This window comes from Haliotis rufescens, unplaced genomic scaffold (assembly GCF_023055435.1).
Source record: "Haliotis rufescens isolate VD_foot unplaced genomic scaffold, xgHalRufe1.0.p SCAF_17, whole genome shotgun sequence".
NCBI lineage: Eukaryota > Metazoa > Mollusca > Gastropoda > Lepetellida > Haliotidae > Haliotis > Haliotis rufescens.
In genome coordinates, this window is record NW_025963857.1 from 31,552,073 (window position 1) to 31,570,564 (window position 18,492).

The 18,492-nt window shown below is 39.1% G+C and overlaps 1 protein-coding gene across 1 annotated transcript; it reads left to right on the forward strand.

The window, feature by feature from the left end:
* Positions 1-1,878: 1,878 nt before the first annotated feature.
* Positions 1,879-13,492, forward strand: LOC124142530 (charged multivesicular body protein 4c-like). Its single transcript, XM_046511064.2, has 6 exons — positions 1,879-2,007; positions 5,911-6,126; positions 7,910-8,087; positions 8,686-8,797; positions 10,140-10,245; positions 11,094-13,492. The coding sequence occupies exons 2-6, from the start codon at positions 5,931-5,933 to the stop codon at positions 11,162-11,164; spliced, it is 663 nt and encodes a 220-aa protein (XP_046367020.1). The 5' UTR covers positions 1,879-2,007; positions 5,911-5,930; the 3' UTR covers positions 11,165-13,492.
* Positions 13,493-18,492: the final 5,000 nt, after the last annotated feature.

Here is an 18,492-nt window from a genome sequence, read left to right on the forward strand (position 1 = left end):
GAGAGTGTAACGAAGGTGTCATGCGCTGGGAAGGAGCTTGGTGTGCCCTCGATCAAAGGGAGCTAATCGCGTACAGCAAATCAAGAGTTATGTCCCTTGTCCTAAAGGGACGAAAGTCTCTTTCGCAAATGTCAATAGGGTTAACAGTTACTTCCCTTTGACCATCAACGTCAAGGCTCCTCAAATCCAATGAGTCGTATCAATCTTGTGTGTAGGTAAGGAAATAAGCCGAAAGGACCCGAATGTAACTAAAATATTCAGTGCGCGGCCCATGAAACTACTGCCGTGTCCTCTCGGCATATATTCAGCATATAACTAGTATTAACTACCAAACACCGAGAAGTGCATGAAACTGTTGATTGAGTTGTCTCCCTTTGACCGTTACACCACAATTTCCTTCGCCGCGCGGGGACACTTTCGTTACCCTCCCTGGTATCATCCCTGCCACTAAGCCGGTTCAGTCACGGGTGCCTGGAAGCCGATCAAGTGTAGCCATTAGAATGGGGACCAGTTAGTTGCTGTTTGGAGCGGGAATAGCCTGGGACACATGCTAATTAGAGTTACGTTCTGTTTGATGTTTCATTGTTGTAAACGCGACATTCAACAATATTGTATTAGGGAACGCAGACCAAATTTGTCTTTAAATGGAACAATTTTCCCTATTTTTTTAAAGTTAATGAATTTCAATGCATTCTTTCCCAACGTTTCCTTTGAAAATAACTAGAATCTAGGTGTGTCAATACGAATGTCGTCATGAAACAACAAACTGAGACAATATCATTTCATAAAATATTTTGTATTGTCATGTATGACTACTTAATTATTTTCATTAGAAATATTGACTTGAACGCTTTTGATTTTATATAATATGTATTGTTTTACACTGAAAACATTCCATATCGAAAAGCAACGATCATGTCTCTTGGGGCTGGGACGAGTCCAAATTTACTACCCGGGTACCCACACCCCTATTACTCGACCCTTCCCGGGTACCCGCTGTTGGTGTCAAGAGATAGGTACAAAATGTCGATTGGGAATAGTTTGACAGTAGCCCTGGCAGAATGTATTTAGATACACGTATAGAACGATGTGGTCATGTATACACTGAAGTTGACTGAAGTTTTAGCTTTGTTAAAAACACATATGTCAGAAGGAACGTGTTAATAGTCATAAAGAAATACGAACATTAGAGATTTAATATTGCCGTGTAACCATGTAGTTATGTAGTGAAATTTTTGTCATGAATCAATATATCACGTGACTAACCACGAGTCCGGGTAGTCCTGTGGGTACCCGGGTCCTACTCAGCACCCACCCGACCCGAGTACCCGAGTTACCTGTCCCAGCCCTAAATTATTGTCTCTACTACACTACTACAGCTATTTAAAGAAAACTTACAGTGTCAGTTTGAAAACTATTAAATAAATAGCAAGCCATCAGACATTTTCACGTTCACCGTTATTTTCATTGTTGTATAATTGTTGAATATGTGTTTAAAATATTTGCATCCCTCGTATCACACTGCCAAGGCTCAAATAACTTTTAAATAGACCCACGACTCCCGCGTACAAAAGAGGGTTGGTAGCCTCATAAATTATACAACGTAAAATATCGCAAATTTAACTGCACAAATATTTAGTGTAAACGGCTATGTATAGGTCTTACTGAACTGGGAGCTGTCTTATATTTCACAACTGACCTCATAGTTATAGGTCGTATTGATTCAGCACGCCTCATAAGCGCGTGACTTTTTACGTCATAGCCTTCCTTTTTATCCACAAAGCGCGTGAAAATGACAGAATATATAAACAAGACATTGGGAAACCCCAGTTCTATAAATAGTAATGCCGCTCAAAGCCGTGCGTGTGTGAGTCGTTGCGTATTTATATCGCCACTGCCGACTCTGTTGTGATAAACGAATGTGACTAAGAGATAATTTGATTATTTGTATATAACCGTCGGTGTTGAGGACTTGCTCAGGTTCAATGTAGGCTTCTCGCCAGCAAGGTAAGTTAATGTCACGACTCACGGTCACCATTTTGATATGTGTTGTTTATCAATGTATTTTATCTATTTGGTTGCTTAATGCCTTGCTCGAATTGAAGAATGTTAAAATTGACCAGACAATCCAGTGATTGATGAATAGTAAATGATGAGTTTTAACTGTAGTATCATCACGAATAACGAGTTTTAACTGTAGTATCATCACGAATAACGAGTTTCAACTGTAGTATGATAATGAATAACGAGTTTCAACTGTAGTATGATAATGAATAACGAGTTTCAACTGTAGTATGATTATGAATAACGAGTTTTAACTATAGTGTGATAATGAATAACGAGTTATAACTGTAGTATGATAATGAATAACGAGTTTTAACTATAGTGTGATAATGAATAACGAGTTATAACTGTAGTATGATAATGAATAACGAGTTTTAACTATAGTGTGATAATGAATAACGAGTTTCAACTGTAGTATGATAATGAATAACGAGTTTCAACTGTAGTATGATTATGAATAAAGAGTTTTAACTATAGTGTGATAATGAATAACGAGTTTTAACTATAGTGTGATAATGAATAACGAGTTATAACTGTAGTATGATAATGAATAACGAGTTATAACTGTAGTATGGTCAAGAAAAACGAGTTTCAACTGTAGTATCATCACGAATAACGAGTTTTAACTGTAGTATCATCACGAATAACGAGTTTCAACTGTAGTATGATAATGAATAACGAGTTTCAACTGTAGTATGATAATGAATAACGAGTTTCAACTGTAGTATGATTATGAATAACGAGTGTTAACTGTACTATGATTATGAATAACGAGTTTCAACTGAAATATGATTATGAATAACGAGTTTCAACTGTAGTATGATAATGAATAACGAGTTTCAACTGTAGTATCATCACGAATAACGAGTTTTAACTGTAGTATCATCACGAATAACGAGTTTCAACTGTAGTATGATAATGAATAACGAGTTTCAACTGTAGTATGATAATGAATAACGAGTTTCAACTGTAGTATGATAATGAATAACGAGTTTCAACTGTAGTATGATAATGAATAACGAGTTTCAACTGTAGTATGATTATGAATAACGAGTGTTAACTGTACTATGATTATGAATAACGAGTTTCAACTGAAGTATGATTATGAATAACGAGTTTCAACTGTAGTATGATTATGAATAACGAGTTTCAACTGTAGTATGATAATGAATAACGAGTTTTAACTGTAGTATGATAATGAATAACGAGTTTCAACTGTAGTATGATTATGAATAACGAGTTTTAACTGTAGCATGATAATGAATAACGAGTTTCAACTGTAGTATGATCATGAATAACGAGTTTTAACTGTAGTATGATAATGAATAACGAGTTTTAACTATAGTATGATAATGAATAACGAGTTTCAACTGTAGTATCATCACGAATAACGAGTTTTAACTGTAGTATCATCACGAATAACGAGTTTCAACTGTAGTATGATAATGAATAACGAGTTTCAACTGTAGTATGATTATGAAAACCGAGTTTCAACTGTACTATGATTATGAATAACGAGTTTCAACTGTAGTATGATTATGAATAAACGAGTTTCAACTGTAGTATGATTATGAATAACGAGTTTCAACTGTAGTATGATAATGAATAACGAGTTTCAACTGTAGTATGATTATGAATAACGAGTTTCAACTGTAGTATGATTATGAATAACGAGTTTCAACTGTAGTATGATTATGAATAACGAGTTTCAACTGTAGCATGATAATGAATAACGAGTTTCAACTGTAGTATGATAATGAATAACGAGTTTTAACTGTAGTATGATTATGAAAACCGAGTTTCAACTGTAGTATGATAATGAATAACGAGTTTCAACTGTAGTATGATAATGAATAACGAGTTTCAATTGAGTATGATACTAAATAACGAGTTATAACTGTAGTATGATCAAGAATAACGAAATTTAACTGTATGATGAACGTGGAATAATCTCATTTAATCTATATTTAAACACCCCTGTTAAACAAATACAATTTTGCCTATGTCTCCACTGTGTAGCGGCATGAGCGATCACTTTTGTCATCGCTACTTGAAGAAGTCACGAACTATGATTGACGAAGAAAACGGCATGTGTTCCAATAGTTTATTTACGAAGTGAATATTACTTACAGTAATGAAAAAAATGAGAGAGCGCTTGAAAAAAAATCGATTTAGCTGACGATAAACACCATTGAGTTTTGAATACGTGGTTATAATTCGGGTTGGGATCGGCAGTCACGTGACTGCGAGCGGTTATATTTAGCAGAGCGTGCATCTCGAACAACACCAATACCGCTTTAATACATCTGCAGATTCTGCACGAGTTTTTCTTTCAGATTGTGCTGGTAATGTACATTCTATGCAGTTGTCATAGTGCGAGTGCTACATATACCTCACTTTATAGGTATTATCACACACGCTTCGATAATAAATAATCGTGTTATTTCGTGATTCCGTTTCAAGTGGAGAGGACTACAGCGATCAGTGACTGGAGTGTGGCGTTAAACAACAAACTAACTACTTACCCAGCTGGCACGCCAATGTTGAATCAAGGCTGAATCAATGCCGTGCTGCAACAATGAAATAAGACCGAGAGTGATAATTGGTTGGATTGGAAAGTTGTGATGATGTAGAAATGTCGACATTGATTCAACATCGGATATCAATGTTGAAATGATGTTCTTCGCCGTTGAAATAACATTGTTGTTTGTTTGGATTTGAACGGTGCGATGACGTTGAAATGTCGACGTTGAATTAACATCGGATATCAATGTTGAAATGATGTGCTTCAACGCAGAAACGAAACATCAGATATTAGTCCTGAATTTTGGTTGGGTATTGGTTGAAATGGTTTAAATGGACTCCCAAACTCTACTCCTAGTCTGAGTTGCATCTTCGATACCGGTTCATCTCGTGTTAAGCCAATTTCTCCACATTGGAGACCCCTTTCATACATGGTGTTTATTTAGGGTGAAAGTTTGAGAGAGTCCGATGTCACAACTAGTCTGTCATATATCCGCAGGGTTATCTCCATCATCTATGCGGAGTTACCGGCCCTGAGTAGTTTCAGTTTTCGTGAAAGCACGAGATCTCGCCTTTCTCTGTACCAGCAAGTCCAACCAATCAGGAGCATTGTAGACAAAACACAATGCAAGCGATTGTTTGAACAAATGACAATGTTTTAGCACTACTTGAAAAGAAACCACAACCTTTGAGTAACGCCTTAATTGGAAATATTCAATGTAAAAGCCAACCCAAATTTTCCCTCAATTAAGTAAGTGCAATCCATGGCACAGTCAGTCTGTGAACACCATCTTTGGCACCTCGATGATTTGGCACAATTTAGTCTTTTGGCACATCCCCCGACTGGCCTTCCGATGTCGAGTATCCAATGTCAGATCTTGACACACCGAATTACAAATCTGGATCTTCCCACAACATGAAGTTTACAGCAATAAAGGCTGCATTACCTCCATTGTCTAAATGAACAATTACTTAAAGCAAACGTTATGTTAGAATGTGTGTACACATAGCGATATTAATGTAATGAATACAACTCACCTCTGTTCTGCCATACGACGTCAACGACATATTGGGCAACAGTCTGGATTTGAATCCTTATATATATATACATATCAGTAGTTATTCCTTTATTATCCAATTGGGGCGGTCGGGTAGCCTAGTGGTTAAAGCGTTCGCTCGTCACGCCGAAGACCCGGGTTCGATTCCCGACATGGGCACAATGTGTGAAGCCCATTTCTGGTGTCCCCCGCCGTGATATTGCTGGAATAGTGCTAAAAGCGGCGTAAAACCATACTCACTCACTCACTTATTATCCAATTGCAGAGACAGAGCACAGGGGTAAGATGACGACTCAGGGTAAAACGGGTGTGGCACACAAGCTGATGTTTTGGAAGCGTCAGAACGAGCCTACCCCCGAGGAGGCCATAGAACGCCTTCGCAATTTACAAGAACTTCTGTTGAAAAAGTCGGATTACCTTGAAAGCAAAATAGATGCTGAAACGAAAACCGCATTGGAAAACAGAGTGAAGAATAAGAGAGGTGAGCAGAACATCAATTGAAATGAATATGATGTAACTGATCCCACATAGATGGTGTTACTGATCCTACATAGATGGTGTTCCATATCTCACATAGATGGTGTTACTGATCCTACATAGATGGTGTTACTGATCCTACATAGATGGTGTTCCATATCTCATATAGATGGTGTTACTGATCCTACATAGATGGTGTTCCATATCTCACATAGATGGTGTTACTGATCCTACATAGATGGTGTTCCATATCTCATAAAGATGGTGTAACTGATCCCACACAGATGGTGTTACTGATCCCACATAGATGGTGTTCCATATCTCATATAGATGGTGTTACTGATCCTACATAGATGGTGTTCCATATCTCATATAGATGGTGTTACTGATCCTACATAGATGGTGTTACTGATCCCACATAGATGGTGTTCCATATCTCATATAGATGGTGTTACTGATCCCACATAGATGGTGTTACTGATCCTACTTAGATGGTGTTCCATATCTCATATAGATGGTGTTACTGATCCTACATAGATGGTGTAATTGATCCTACATAGATGGTGTTACTGATCCCACATAGATGGTGTTACTGATCCCACATAGATGGTGTTCCATATCTCATATAGATGGTGTAATTGATCCTACATAGATGGTGTTACTGATCCTACATAGATGGTGTTCCATATCTCATATAGATGGTGTAACTGATCCCACATAGATGGTGTTACTGATCCTACATAGATGGTGTTACATATCTCATATAGATGGTGTTACTGATCCTACATAGATGGTGTTCCATATCTCATATAGATGGTGTAACTGATCCCACACAGATGGTGTTCCATATCTCATATAGATGGTGTTACTGATCCTACATAGATGGTGTTACTGATCCTACATAGATGGTGTTCCATATCTCATATAGATGGTGTTACTGATCCCACATAGATGGTGTTACTGATCCCACATTGATGGTGTTACTGATCCTACATAGATGGTGTTCCATATCTCATATAGCCGGTGTTACTGATCCTACATAGATTGTGTTCCATATCTCACATAGATGGTGTTACTGATCCCACATTGATGGTGTTACTGATCCTACATAGATGGTGTTCCATATCTCATATAGATGGTGTTACTGATCCCACATAGATGGTGTTCCATATCTCATATAGATGGTGTTACTGATCCTACATAGGTGATGTTACTGATCCTACATAGATGGTGTTACATATCTCATATAGCCGGTGTTACTGATCCCACATAGATGGTGTTACTGATCCTACATAGGTTATGTTCCATATCTCATATAGATTGTCTTACTGATCCCACAAAGATGGTGTTCCATATCCCACATAGATGGTGTTACTGATCCCAAATAGATGGTGTTCCATATCTCATATAGATGCTGTTACTGATCCTACATAGGTGATGTTACTGAACTCATATAGATGTTAATGATCTCACATAGATGGTGTTTATGGTCTCACATAGGTGATGTTACTGATCCTATGTGGATGGTATTACAGGTCTCACTTAGATGATAGTACAGGTCTCACACAGATGGTTTTACAGATCTCACATAGGTGTTGTTACTGATCCTACATAGATGATGTTACAGGTCTCACTTAGATGATATTACATATCTCACATAGATGGTGTTGCTGATTTCACACTGACGGTGTTACAAATCTCTCAGATGACAATTGTGGAAAGGGTTTTGTCACATTCATTAACGAATCTCATTGAATGGTATTTACACGTGAATTGTGCCATTACAGGTGCGATCCAGGCCCTGCGACGTCGTAAGCGATGGGAGAAGCAGCTCAAACAGGTGGACGGGACGATGGCGACGTTGGAGGTCCAGCTGGAGCTGCTGACATCGGCGTCGGTGAATGTCGAAGTCACGAAGTGCCTGAAGTTGACGTCAGAGACAATGCAACGGACCTACGGCAACATGTGAGTGAACTGGCAGCATCCAATTATAATCGAATTCGTGTTATCTATCGGAGTTATAATACAGTTATACACCAGCTTCAATTTTTCAATGTGACATTGCCAGGAAAATAAAATGCACAGGACAATTTCTTTCATAATACCTAAGGGATCGCCTATTTACTATTCTATAGTGTGTCACTGTGTGTCACTGTGCGTTCCTGTGTTTGAGTGTGTGTCTCCCTGTATGTGTCTGTTTTTGTGTGTGCGTGCGTGTGTGTGCTATTTGGTTAATTAAAATTATCAATCTAAATATTTAAAAGACTCTTGCATCCTTATATGTATTGTGGCAGTTTGCACCATACTTGTAAGTTTTCGGGGGCAATGTATTTTTTTCGATAAAATCAAAATATCAAATGTTCGACCTCTAAGGGTGATGGCCTTGCAAAGCGGTCGTTCGTCACCCCTGGCATTGGTACAATGTGTGAAAGCAATTTCTGGTGTCCCACGCCGAGATGTTGCTGGAATAGTGCTAAAAGCGTCACATAACAATACTCATTCACTTATTCATCTCTGAGGAGTAGAATATAACCTATGTGAAAATCATTTATACCATGGCCAGGTCGGCAGACAAGGTGGCAGACCTGAGGGATGAGGTGTCGGACATGATGGAAGATGCAGAGGAGATCGGTGGCATCCTGGCGCAGCCCCTTGGAGGCGAGGAATTTGATGACGTATGTACAACTGTATAGGACAGGGGTTGCCTGGCAACATGTTTGGGTCAGCATGTTGTCTGATGAAAATTATTAACGGCAAAATGTTAAATTAGTCATGGACCTGAACAGATATAATTTTTATAGTTTAAATGCATCAACTGACATTCTTGTAGCTTTAGTTTATAATCCCATTGCGCAAATGAGTCTCAAATAGACAATGTCGACAAAAGTAGGGATGGGATGGTTACAATGCCTGATGAATAACCAAGAACAACTTCACGCAATGTCCTGCCTAAGATTAGCCGAATGCTTCCGTATCGGAGTTATCATGTAAATCTTACATCACCTCGTCCTGTCGCCCCCATGAAGCAGACACGCGTGTTATTACTGAAAGCTTTTCGAAGGGACATTTAACCCAGTTCACCCACTCAGTCGCCTCATACACCGCCGCTGATAATCCTACAAGCTCTGTCAAGTCGTACTTGGCAAGCATTGCATATATATCCTCTCTCACCCCTACAACGCCCGCCAACTGACTATCGAAAGGACCCCTGAAGATCCGGGTAGAATATAGGTCTTCAGCAACCCATGCTTGTCGTAAGAGGCGACTAACGGGATCGGGTGGTCAGGCTCACCGACTTGGTTGATGCATGTCATTGTATCCCAATTGCGTGGATCGATGCATTTCATTGTATCCCAATTGCGTGGATCGATGCAATGTCAATCACTGGATTGTCTGGTCCAGACTCGATTATTTACAGACTGCTGTCATATACCTGGAATATTGCAGAGTGCGGCGTTAAACAAGAAACAAACAAACACTAACGTAAAAGGCGACGAAATAGTTCGGTGGCCCAGTCGTCTAAGGCGCCGTGATTCGCTGTGCAGAGTTGCGTCCCTTGGGCACGCCAGAAACCTATGATTGTGGGTTCGAATCCAGGTTCACCCCAATTATGTTTCTAGGTTTGTCAGCATCATACCCGTGCTCGTGTGTTTCACCGAAGTGGTAAACGTCATAGACCTGCATCACTTCAGGCTTTCCTCCCACATTAAGCTGACACGCCGTGATATAACTGGAAAACGGTTAAAAGCGGCGTTAAAACCAACTCACTCACCCACTCACTGTGATATAGCTGAAATATTGATGAGTGCGGTGTTAAACAACAAAGAATGAAATCATAAAACCACCCGAAAACCACTTCATTCGTCTACCCACGCACTCACCCGACCACTCACACCTTTTTTTCAAACATCAACCCACTCACTCGCTTACTGGTCTACACCCCACCAATCCATCTACCCAGCATTTCCCCCACTTAGCTCAAACCCACACACTAACAGCGCTACCCCCGTGTTTCAGGAGGATCTTCTGGCGGAGCTTGAGGAGATGGACCAGGAGGAACTCACAGATGACCTGTGCCACATCCACTTCCCTTCAGTGCCCACTGAGAAGGTCAAGGTGAAAGGTGCGGTTTCTTTATGTTGACGTGTCACATCTGGCAGTAAAGACAAGACATTTTATGGATGACAACTTCCTTATTGTATAATGATGTGACGTTTCCGTATGAAAACATTATAACGATGTCACGCGAGAGTGAAGTAACAGTAAGACAAATGTACATAATGTGCAGGTTTACTTCAATCTTGCTAGACAACGGTTTAAGTACAATTACCGAAACGTCGCGTCATAATACAATAAAAAAGTTGTCATTTGTAAAATATCTTGTCTTTACTGACACTTACCAACTTCCAAGGAATGCCAATCAAAACGTTCCCATCACGTGTAGCTTACGTCCTGTACAATGTACCACCCCGATATTTCAGTACAGGTCAAAGACGTTATATGATGATTTGAAACGAATTATTTGTTTTCGTTTGTGTTCTGGAGAAAGGTAATGTGCGTGGACCGATTCGGTGAATGGAATGAGGTTTCCTCTCCTCATACTTGAAGCCTCCTTGCACACACAGTAAATATGCTCATAAGCGAGAACTGACGGATATAACAAACCGTTTGTTTTGGTCCCGGCTATCATGAGTTCTAGATAACCGAAGGATAGTGTGTGTGTTAGTGTGTGTGTTAGTGTGTGTGTGTGTGTGTGTGTGTGTGTGTGTGTGTGTGTAACAGCTAGAAATTAACAGGTATGTATTAAAAACACCTACCTAATGAAATGTGACCAAATGACAAATATTCGAAAGTGTGTGTATTTATCCACATATCTTAAAATGCTCACGTTTGAATAAGTGCATGTGAATGAACGGTAAGTTTGATTTTATTATCACAGTCCACTTCCATGCCTACTATTATTGTTTCCAGATGACAAGAAGGCCGTCGAGGCTAAAGAGGAAGAGGAGGAAGAACTGAGGAAGTTGGCAGAATGGATGTGACATGGCCCAACAAGGAGGGACGTCACATCATCCCCTTAGACACCCGTGTCGTAAACATAGTATGACATAAACACTCATATAATATCCTCTATATATGTGTCATGCCTCAGTAGTGCCCCATTGTGTGGAATATGACTCCCAATTGCGTGGTATACCTCATAACAGTAACATGTAGCACACCTTTTCTGACGACAGTTCATGTTATGGATATTCCGCTTGGTTATTGTGAATATAGTTAAGGAAAGATCATTTGCTTGTGCAATATTCATGTGCAATCAAATATGTTTGAAAACAAAAGCATAAAAACAGAAGCTGCATGACTTTGCAATTCACACATGAAATGTGAATACTACATGAGGGAAGGGTATATCATGTGTTGACTTATAAGTAATTGAAGAGGGTCGTGTTTCTTGAAAGTATTTGAATTTTTCCTTGAACTGTTTACATCTACTGCTGTTTAATAGTTGCATTTTAAAGAAAACTCTGGTGTCAAAGCAAGTAGATCCAAGCAATCTACTTGCCAGCAAGGCCAGCTGGTGTTGACTGACCCCACCCTACTGGATACTATACTGGACGACAGGACCATGCGTGACAAAAATAAAGATTCATCCTCACATGCTTCTAACATACAGAATGTCGTTTAATGGACTTCATTCCGCTGCATATGTCAACCATCCCATCATCCAGGCTTCGGTGAAAGAGTATTCCACCCAGAACAACCAGCGTCCGTGATACCAGTCTCAAACTGCATTCAACTGCAAGACCTGCAATACAATCACAGAAAATGGCTTGCTACCCAGCACCAAATGACATTTAGGGACAATATCTATGGACAAAATCTAATAAAAATTGCTCATAGCTGCTAGCTTCTTTACTGCGCCCTCCATTTTTTTTTTACCTTCTTAAAAGAGAGCTGATATATTTTTTTTATGGAACATTTCAAATTCAATCTATGGAAAGAATGTGAACATGTTCTCACTGTTAACTAAAACATAATAACTGTACAGATGGAGGTGATACAGAACGAAAATAATAGCAGTATAATAAAGCATTATATACAGCATACACAATTAAAGACCATATGTGAGGAGGTGTTAATTGACATTATGATTAGAGGGGATACGCTGAATGTTTGCTGTATACATTAAACAGAAAAAGGGGATAAAAAATGTCTGTGAACAATCAATGGTGGTTTTGCACGATAACAATACCACTGAATGTCGTGAACCTTTTGTTCTTAAAAGCGTTTTAAAAACAGTAACAATGTTGAAAGTAAATGCATTTCTCCAATCACAAAGATCAATTTTTGCTTCAGATTGGTCAGGGTTAGGGCATACTCACTTACATCATCACCACATAGAGACAGGTGACGCCAGACCTATTAGACTCCCAATTTATAAGCAAAATGCAGCCAGCAAATAACGTACAAGACAGGTGCAAGAAATGTTAGAAGCTAATATCATTCAGCCCAGTTTTTCTGAATGGCACTCTCGAGTTGTGATGGTTAATAAACGGGATAGCCCTTGCCGCTTTGCCGTAGATTATAGACGAACCAAACCTTATTTTCTCCTCTACCACGTTTTGAAGATGTCGTTGACATATCTTTGATTGTGCTTGTGGCTTTTGGCAAATACCACCCAATCCAGATACAAAACACAAGTCGGCCTTCATTACACCCTATGTAGATGGTGTTTTTGAATGGAATCGCATTCCTTTCGGCCTCAAAAATGCTCCAATGACGTTTCAGCAAACCATTTCAGCCACTAAAAGAAATGTATCGGCGATCCATATTACTATATGTAGATGACATCATAATATTTTCTAAAATGTTTTGAAATTTGAATCACGTCAAGCAGAGACCATATAATATATTATCTATTATATGGTCTCTGCCTCAAGGCAGTATTCCAAAAGGTCAAATAAGCTTGAGTAACTCTAAAACCAAGCAAATGTAAATTCGCGACAAAACAAGTCACCTATTTAGGGCATATCTTTGGCAAAGATGTCATCCATGTTGATATACTTCAACCTAAATTCAGTCTAACAGATCCCACCCCAAAAAAATGTCCATGACATTTCTGAGGTTTGGCCTAGTATTATCTATTATCGCAATTTTTTAGCAAACATTTTTCTTGCATCCCCTCCCTGCTATACAACCTTCAGAAAAAAGACGAGTCATTTGAATGGTCCTTGCATATCCCGACCAAAACAAACCCTTCATCCTCTCAAACTGCAAAATGGTACATTTTAGGCCAACTTGATCCTCATGGCATAACATGTAATGATGTTGTTAATTCATGTCTTTTGACAATACAAGTATCTTCCTTGCCATTGGCCCTGTTCTGTTTTTAGGAACAAACAATGTTGGTTGGTAACGTTTCTTGCTCCTCTGTTTAGTTTATTGTAATTTCACACCAGAGTCAACAACTGTTTCAGTCATAACACAGTGGGACAAGCTGAGTCAATAACCTTTGTCCAAGGATACAACATAGTGTCTTGCATGATGTTGCCTCTTAAAATTGAAGATTTGAAATGACTAGTAATAAAAAAAGGTTACAGACATATTGTCTCTCATGGTGATATCTCTTTGTAAAGGATGATGGCTTTGCTCACGAAATACTCTGTATTGATAAGGGTGGACTTATTGCAATTGAGACTTTTTAGTGAGGCTGAGTTGTTATTGTTAAAAGAAACACGCGTGGCCCTCCACGTCTCCAGATTTAAACTCAATTGAACAATTATGGGATGCACTTGATCAACAACTGCGAACACGTCAGAACCTCAGAATCTCCAGCAGTTGGCACAAGCACTGCAGGCAGAGTGGGTGCACATTCCCCAGGCCACAATTCGGTGGGACAATGATGCCAGTCTGTTTTTGACTCTAATGGTGGTCAATGACAATGATGTGTCATTTTTTAACGATCGATTACCATCTGTTGATAATTTCTATATTTATAATATACATCTAAAATCACTTTTGCGTTGCTTCTTTTAAAGAGTATATCTTCTGGCTTATAAAACCTATAGGGGACTTTGTTATTCTAACACAATTTCTACAGTTAAATATCATCTGTACCAGAGCTGTTATTATTATTATTTATTCTTCAAAATTATATGTCCAGCATATATTTTGTATTGAGCTACATGTCTTTACTTGAGTACATGATCGAGACTTGACTTGACGCCGTCAGGGTTCACTGGACCTGACCACCCCACCCATAAAGGCTACTTGGGAATTCCGTCAGAGTTTGAATATTGGAATGGTCTTACGATGTATTTAGAAATACTTCTATACATCTCTGGACATAGTGGACATGGCATTCCTCCATAAAGTTATTGTCATGAACACATACATAAAATGTGTATACTATTTTGTTACGTTGTCCACGAAAGGACAATTTCAGTAATGACATCTAAGAATGAATGAGTGTTATTGATTGCCAAGTATATTTTTTTTTCAAAATGATCTAAACAGATTTTCAGTACTTTGACAACAGACATATCATTTTTGTTTGAAGTAGTTCTGTATACATGTGCTAATATGGAGCCTTCTTACATGGAGGAAGAACAAACATTATTATCTTGGACTGTTATGACGTCACATAACGTTGATGACTGGGTTATCCTGATATCACATCAAACAAAACAATATGAAATCACAAAAGTCACAGAAACCCGTGACAGTGGGTTCGAATCCCCGTTCCCCCTGATTATGCATTTAGGTTTATCACCACCATACCCGTGTTCGTGGGTTTCACCAAAGTGGTAAAAGCCTAAGATCTCCCTCAAACATCAAACTGCCACGCCGTGATTCACCTGAGGTTGAAAGCAACGTCTAACCCAACTCACTCATTCACGATAGCCAGCTATAACACCCAAGCAGTCCTTTTCAACAACTCAACACTTCAAAACTGTATCTTCTTTGCATAAACTGAATATAAACCGGCAGTCGGGTGCATAAAAACAATAATTCACATCATGGTAACCGTGGGTCACTTCGATATGACCAAGAGAAAGCCATTTACACCAGGAACGGTTGCATATACAAGATGTAAATCACGAAAGGCGATCTTTTTGTATTCAACATCTGCTACGTCAACATTACACCAATTCATAGGAATAATGAGACTCATATTAGCTTGAAAGCATACTCGCATTTATTCAAGTAATGGGACAAAACTCGTGTTGCCTTATCAGTATTCCACACCGGAGTTTTCCTCTATAGCATCTGTGACACAAACAATACGTATGCAGCTAAACCCTGTTACTGGGGATTCCGTGAATTCAGACTGATAATGTTAGAAAGCATAATTAAAGGACATTAGTACGTACCACTGATTCGTCATTCGCTGATTTCACTGGAAACGGTACAAGAAGTTAGGTGAAATAGGGTTAACGTCGTGTCCAAGATTATTGCACTTATGTAGCGAACGTGTGTGTGTGTGCGTGTAATATATATATATATATATATATATATATATATATATATATATATATATATATATATTATATGTATTATTATTATTTTTTATCGTAACGGTGTTGTTTTATTCTCAGCTTCTTATTTACTTAGCTTGCCTACTAATGGCCCGCAAAAAAAAACCTGTGAAGAATCCCGTCCTCAGTGAATGATGACCTATGGCTTCCCGTCGAGTGTGTGTGTGTGTGTGTGTGTGTGTGTGTGTGTGTGTGTGTGTGTGCATGCAAGTCCAGACTGATGCTGATTTTATAGTGTTAGCTGAGACACCATGCCGCAGTTTAACATGAATACCCCACTCAGACACAGTATACCGACTCCGAGCCGACCCGTCCTTGTTTTAGCCCCTTAATGCCCAGCGTCAGACAGGGTAACAGCAAGTTCCATCTTTTAACGTCTTTTGGTATGACGCGGCCGGGGATCGATCCCCGGACCTTCGGCTCTCCGGGCAGACGCTCTATCACTAGACCACCTAGGCGGCCGGAAACGGTACAAGAGGCGGATGAAGTAGTTTGATCACGGGGTGGTACGATGCACACTACCTATGACAAGAACATGGGGCTGATTTGGGTTAGATGTCTGAAAAGTGGGGTGTGATATTATTCAACAGTATGCAATATCCTGCCTTTGCTGTATTTTGTTCGTTCACATATTCAGCATAACTGTATAATCATTTTGTCACTCAGGAGAACAAAACTCATGATAAAAACACTGATTTCAGTCTGCAAACAGCATCCACGCTTATATATATATATTGTTAAAGGAACTCTTTAATGTAAGGGGGCACGGATGGTCCAGTCGTCTAAGGCGCCGGAATAGGCTGTGCGGAGTTGAGTACCTTGAGCACGCCAGACACCCTTGATCGTGGGTTCGAATCCTGGTTCGCCTCGATTATGTTCTGAGTTTGTCAGCACCATACCCGTGCTCTTTCATTTCACCAATGTGGTAACCGTCTGAGACCTGCATTGCTTCGGGCATTCTTCCCACATTAAGTTCACACGAAATGATATAACTGGAATACTGTTCAAAGCGGCGATAAACCCAACTCACTAACTTTAATTTAATTGTGCCGTTTGTTTTTGTTTTGTTTGTTGCTTAACGCCGCACTCAGACGGATTCCAGCTATATGGCGGCGGTCTGTAAATAATCGAGTCAGGACCAGACAATCCTGTGATTGACATCATGAGCATCGATCTACTCAATTGGGATACGATACGACATGCATTTACCAAGTCAGCGAGCCTGACCACCCGATCCCGCTAGTCGCCTATTACGCTCTGATGTGTGTAATTGTTGTTACTGTTATTCCGGCACCTACTATATATATATTCTGTACGATGCTCATTATTCAGCCTTGCTTGGCTACGGTATAAGGATCTATACCGACACGTCGCCTTTACAGTAACTAAAGAAGTTGTAATCCATAAATTGTCTCTACTTTGCCCACAGTAGAAATGAACTCGGCTAGCAATGATGGTGCCTATGGATAAAGACATACATCGCTTTACATCGTTTTTTAATTGTAATGAATTAATCATACCGAGGGGTAGTGCCTTCCCCGGCTTATAAACGCAAGAAATAAGAGAAAAAATAAGAAAACATCGAAATATCATTGAAAAGGCATTGACAAATCCATGTCATGACATCTTAAACTGAACATCCTTTCATGGAGAGCAGTTGAATATTCCCAAGAAGGCAGTGTTCCAAGGTGTAACAGGATGCAGCCACCCACTTTACATAACAAATACATGCACTCATAAGTAAGCCAGCTATATCCTGTTCGTATAAAAGCGGCCATATAATTTATCAGTAAAAAAACCCCAAAACAATCAAAGCATTCCGGTGCACACAAGGCGATACGCCATGGTGAACAAAACAACATGGTATTTTATATTGACTTTATGGGCACTGGAAACACATTTCTACACATGTAGAAGTATGTACAGAGCTCACTCATGAAAGCAGTAATTTAAGATCAGCCGATTACTACCAAAACATTTTTGCTCAACATTGAGAGATTTGACACGTATCTACCAGGGTACACAGATGATTTACATGTTCCTGCAGAGGGATCTGCAACAAGCTTTATGTCGAAACTATTTGAAACATCCCTAATATAAATACGAATATATTCCTTAAATAGGTCAAGTATATACAGAATAGTGTACGAGGAGAACACCAGCCTTTCCTAACTACATGTAGTGTTAATAGTATTTATGTTGAAACCCATCTTTTTTTAATTTATGTATGAGGCCAGCATGCATATTTATCAGATGAAATCTAAGAGCCAGTTGTACGATTACAATGTACGGAATCACTACCAAGCAGTAACGATGCCAGATGTTCGGGAAAACGTGAGCGCATTCTGCCCCACCGGAGGTACACGTCATAAACACACGTTTTCCCCTGAACAAACACGGGAATCTTTGATACAAGTCAAATAGAGAATTGAATCAGACATAATTTTTGTCTCTGATGTCCCCACATGTCTTCCATAAAACGTTTTGACAACTGTATACTGTAGTCATCTATGTTTAATTAATTGAGTCGTGTACAGATTTCGTGGTGTGATATATCCAAATCACGAATTCATATCCATATACTAGTATCAGATGGATGGAATGAAAGGGATAAGAGAAAAACATTTACTTGAAAAATATAATTTTCTACATACATTAACTACCCACAAAAAAAAAAGAATTGTGCATACCAAATATGTAAATTAAATGTAGGCTTGAAATAGGTAATAAAGAGAGACAAAAACACATGATATAAAACGCCATTTGATACTGTGGCGGCTGGAGAATTTGTACAAGACTAAATAGTTTTTTGAGCGTATTTTCACCGGCTG

What these genes read in the sequence shown, in the direction of transcription:
- LOC124142530 (XM_046511064.2), top strand. Translation starts at nt 5,931, where the DNA reads ATGACGACTCAGGGTAAAACGGGTGTGGCACACAAGCTGATGTTTTGG. An exon ending in CAGAGTGAAGAATAAGAGAG is followed by an intron (nt 6,127 to 7,909) that starts GTGAGCAGAACA and finishes GTGCCATTACAG; the next exon opens with GTGCGATCCAGGCCCTGCGA. An exon ending in TGAGAAGGTCAAGGTGAAAG is followed by an intron (nt 10,246 to 11,093) that starts GTGCGGTTTCTT and finishes TATTGTTTCCAG; the next exon opens with ATGACAAGAAGGCCGTCGAG.